Source organism: Sinocyclocheilus rhinocerous, unplaced genomic scaffold (genome assembly GCF_001515625.1).
Source record: "Sinocyclocheilus rhinocerous isolate Xijiao unplaced genomic scaffold, SAMN03320098_v1.1 scaffold47, whole genome shotgun sequence".
Taxonomy (NCBI): domain Eukaryota; kingdom Metazoa; phylum Chordata; class Actinopteri; order Cypriniformes; family Cyprinidae; genus Sinocyclocheilus; species Sinocyclocheilus rhinocerous.
In genome coordinates, this window is record NW_015633578.1 from 469,952 (window position 1) to 473,681 (window position 3,730).

Here is a 3,730-nt window from a genome sequence, read left to right on the forward strand (position 1 = left end):
ATGTTTTTAATCTTTACACGTCACATCAGGTCATCATAAAAGGGGTACGTACATTCTTCTAGCAGATATTTAAGTTAAATACACATCGAATGTGTGCATAGAATTGATTAAATATTTGATTGTTTTTATATACACAAGCTAATCGTGTCACATGATTTGTCATTAATCGTAAAAGATCATTCATTTCACCTGTAACACGATGTATTTATACATAACACAACAGACGGCAAAACAAACAGAGGCTAGGCTAAGCTAAGCTAACATATACTTGATCATAATACTTCTAAAAGTCAAATTTATCATGTAAAACACTTACAAGATTGGTTTACACCCTTGTTAGCTATACACATTGGTGGGAAATACAGTTCGACCTACTTCATACTGCTCTACACACTTGAATGTTTGCGTTAGCGTGCCGATTAGCCGCTAATACCTTGACGTTCTCCGTTCCTCAGGATCAGCGTGGGAATTGGGAGGATTGTGTATATGAAAACAGATGACAGACGTCACAAATCAAGCTGAATGTCTCTCAGATGTCTGACGTACTCTGAAAAACACAGATGAGGAAAAGCATGTGCTGGTGTGAGATAGCGTTAGCCTGTAACATCTGATGCTGAGCTTCTAATGGTGTTTGTCCAGCGCCAGGAAGAAAGGCCCGCTAATGGTTTTCTGTAAGTGTGTGTGTGTTTGTTTGTGTGTGTGTGTGTGTGTGTGTGTGTTGTTTTTTGAACATTAAAGCATGTCAACATATTCTGTTACACCAAATACACAAAATAATGAAATTTGAATTTTGAATTTTGAAATTTGAATTTTGAAATTTTATTTTATTTTTTAATATTTCTGTATATATTTCTCTCTTTTTTTCCACTTTATAGTTATTTCATTTGGTTGCTAGTGCAATATTTCTAAGCTTCTTTTTTTAATTATTTTGCAGGTTTTTCATCTAATAATTCTATTTTATTTCAGTTACTGAAAATGTTTAATATTTTAAATAAATTTGCTATGTATAACAAAAAAATAAACAGCAATATTATATTTGTACTTTTTTAACAATATATGCAATGCAAATGGATCATTAAATGAAAGATCAGAAAAAAACAATAAATAAAATATATTAGATTGTTTTTGAAATCTATATGAATTTTTAATATTTGAAAATATATATTCGAAACTAGCATAGATAAAATAATATAAAAATAATAGATTAAAAAAATTAATATTTATTAATATTATAATTATTTATATTTAGAATATTTAATAGTATTTAATATTTTTCTATTTAATTTTTATTTTAATTTTTGTATATATATATTTGACTATATAAATGCAAAGCTAACATATGTAATTCCTACATTTTGATATGTAAATAAAAAAATATAAATAAAAATGTACCAAAATTATAATTCAATCTACAATCTCACTACAAGACAAAAAGGAACAATTTTTTCCCTTCAAAATACCTTAAATGCATTACCTCTAAATGCGTCCATTCTTCACGTCTCCCATAGCCCCCCAAACCTCAAATAGAAAGACGTCAGGAAAGCCGAAGTCGCCCAGAACAGAGTCGAGCGCCTCGGCGAAATCATCTGGGTTCTTCTTGTTCTTCCCGGCCTCCACGATGGTAGTCGCTGTAGGACACAAGATCAAAAATGTAGCATTGCATCAGTGTCTCAGCAATGGATGCTCTGCAGTGAATGGGTGCCGTCAGAATGAGAGTCTGATAAAAACATCACAATAATCCACAAGTAATCCACAGCACTCCAGTCCATCAGTTAACATCTGGAGAAGACAAAAGCTGAAACAAATCCAGCATTAAGACGTTTTTAACTAAAACGCCGCTTGATCTGTGCAGATTTCTCTCCTGATTCAGACCAGAACACATTATCATGCGTTATCTTGGATTACGGACTCGTATTTTAGTTAAAAACGTCTTAATGCTGGATTAGTTTCAGCTTTCGTCTTCTCCAGATGTTAACTGATGGACTGGAGTGGTGTTGATTACTTGTGATGTTTTTATCAGACTCTCATTCTGACGGCACCCATTCACTGCATTGGTGAGCAAGTGATGCAATGCTACATTTCTCCAAATCTGATGAAGAAACAAACCCATCTACATCTCGGATGGCCCGAGGATGAGGACATTTTCAGCTAATTTTCATTTTTGGGTGAACTATTCCTTTAATTTGGGTTTTTTTTGGAACGAGTCGATCCCTGGAGGCCACGGAATGCTTCCAATAATGCTCGTGATGAAATGCACTGGATTCATGGGAATTACAGAGACGTTCTGCAGGCCTTTTACGGTAACGTCCAAATCTCAGAAGAATCTCACCGAGCTCGAGGTCCCGGATCCCCATGTAACTCTCCAGCAGGTCGTCGACCTTCTTGATGGCCTTGTCTTCGAACTCATCGGGCTGTTGGAAGACAAATGGTTGGAGATGGAGAGCAAACTTAAGGTTGAAAAGGCCTGGGATTTGCACCCTGACTCACGATTTCCTCCAGCGTGGCCGATCCTTTGGAGCGCAGCCGCAGCGTCTCTTTCCCGCTCACCATTTTGCCCTCGCCGGACTTTGGCGCTCGCGTCCTCTGGCCTATCATGTCTGAGCGACACACAAACACAAACACACTTAACCTTTCAATCGCTTCAGTGCATTAGCGATCGCGTTTTGAAATGGGTGCAACGGAAAAAAACAGGAAAACAGATTGAATCATCAAGAGCGATTGATGAAAGAAATTCCAGGATTCCGTTTCCTGGCTTTGAAATTCATGAGAAATCATGCGACTCATATCCGCTTTGGGATTACAGTAAATGTAAGCATGATATTTTATTGATATATCACTTGATTTTTGTTTAGTTTAACTTGATGTACTGAAATAACTAAAACTAAAACTGAAATGAAAAGGAATGGAAACTATATAGACGTGTTTCAAAAGGAACAAAACCTAACAAAATGACAAAAACACAAAAGAAAAATACTAAACTTTAACAAAAAAAAGAAAAGAAAATGGAAAATATAAAAATGAATAATGATTCTAAAATATATATTTCTGGTGAATCAGTTTATTGAGGTGAGTCAAGTAGGGGAATCAAAACAACGATTCACTGATTCACTGCATTTTTATATCAAAGTTATATTGAATCAGTTTAATTATTTTCTATTTAAATTCTCCTGCTCATATATTCAACGTTACATATTCTTTATATTTTTTCCCCTGTATGTTGTATATTTTTATATTAATATTTATTATTTATATTATATATTAACATATAATATTTCATATTAATATATAAACATTTATTATAACGTTATGATATGATAACGGTAACAATTAAAATAAAAAAATAATATATTGTAAAGTTTTCCCCATGTTTTGTAAATATGCTTCAATAGCCTATATTTCAACTACAGTCAAGCTAAACGTTTAAAACAGGAGTTAGCTTCGCTACAAGCTACAAGAGCCCGGTCTCATGAAAATGCGTATAAATAGTACGCCAAATAAAAATGAAAACTTGTGGTATTGATACGCAAAAATGGACATTGGCGTGCATATAATACGCAGTTTTCACGTGCATATTATACGAAATTTGTTGGCGTGCATATGATACGCAGTTTTCGCGTGCATATGATACGAAATTTGTTCACAACCCTAAACCTACCCATCGCGTAGCATATACACGCCAAAGTCCATTTTTGCGTATCAATCCCACGAGTTTTCGTTTTTATTTGGCGTA

The 3,730-nt window shown here is 34.3% G+C and overlaps 1 protein-coding gene across 1 annotated transcript in view; it reads right to left on the bottom strand.

Annotated features, from left to right (window-relative positions):
- Positions 1–3,730, bottom strand: part of gipc3 (GIPC PDZ domain containing family, member 3) — an 8,943-nt gene continuing 5,213 nt past the window's right edge. The window contains exons 3-6 of the mRNA XM_016558458.1: positions 2,488–2,597; positions 2,330–2,411; positions 1,475–1,628; positions 1–547 (exon numbers count right to left, since the gene is read on the bottom strand). Of these exons, the coding sequence (XP_016413944.1) occupies positions 1,477–1,628; positions 2,330–2,411; positions 2,488–2,597 (344 nt within the window). The 3' untranslated portion in view covers positions 1–547; positions 1,475–1,476. The remainder of the gene's footprint in view (positions 548–1,474; positions 1,629–2,329; positions 2,412–2,487; positions 2,598–3,730) is intronic.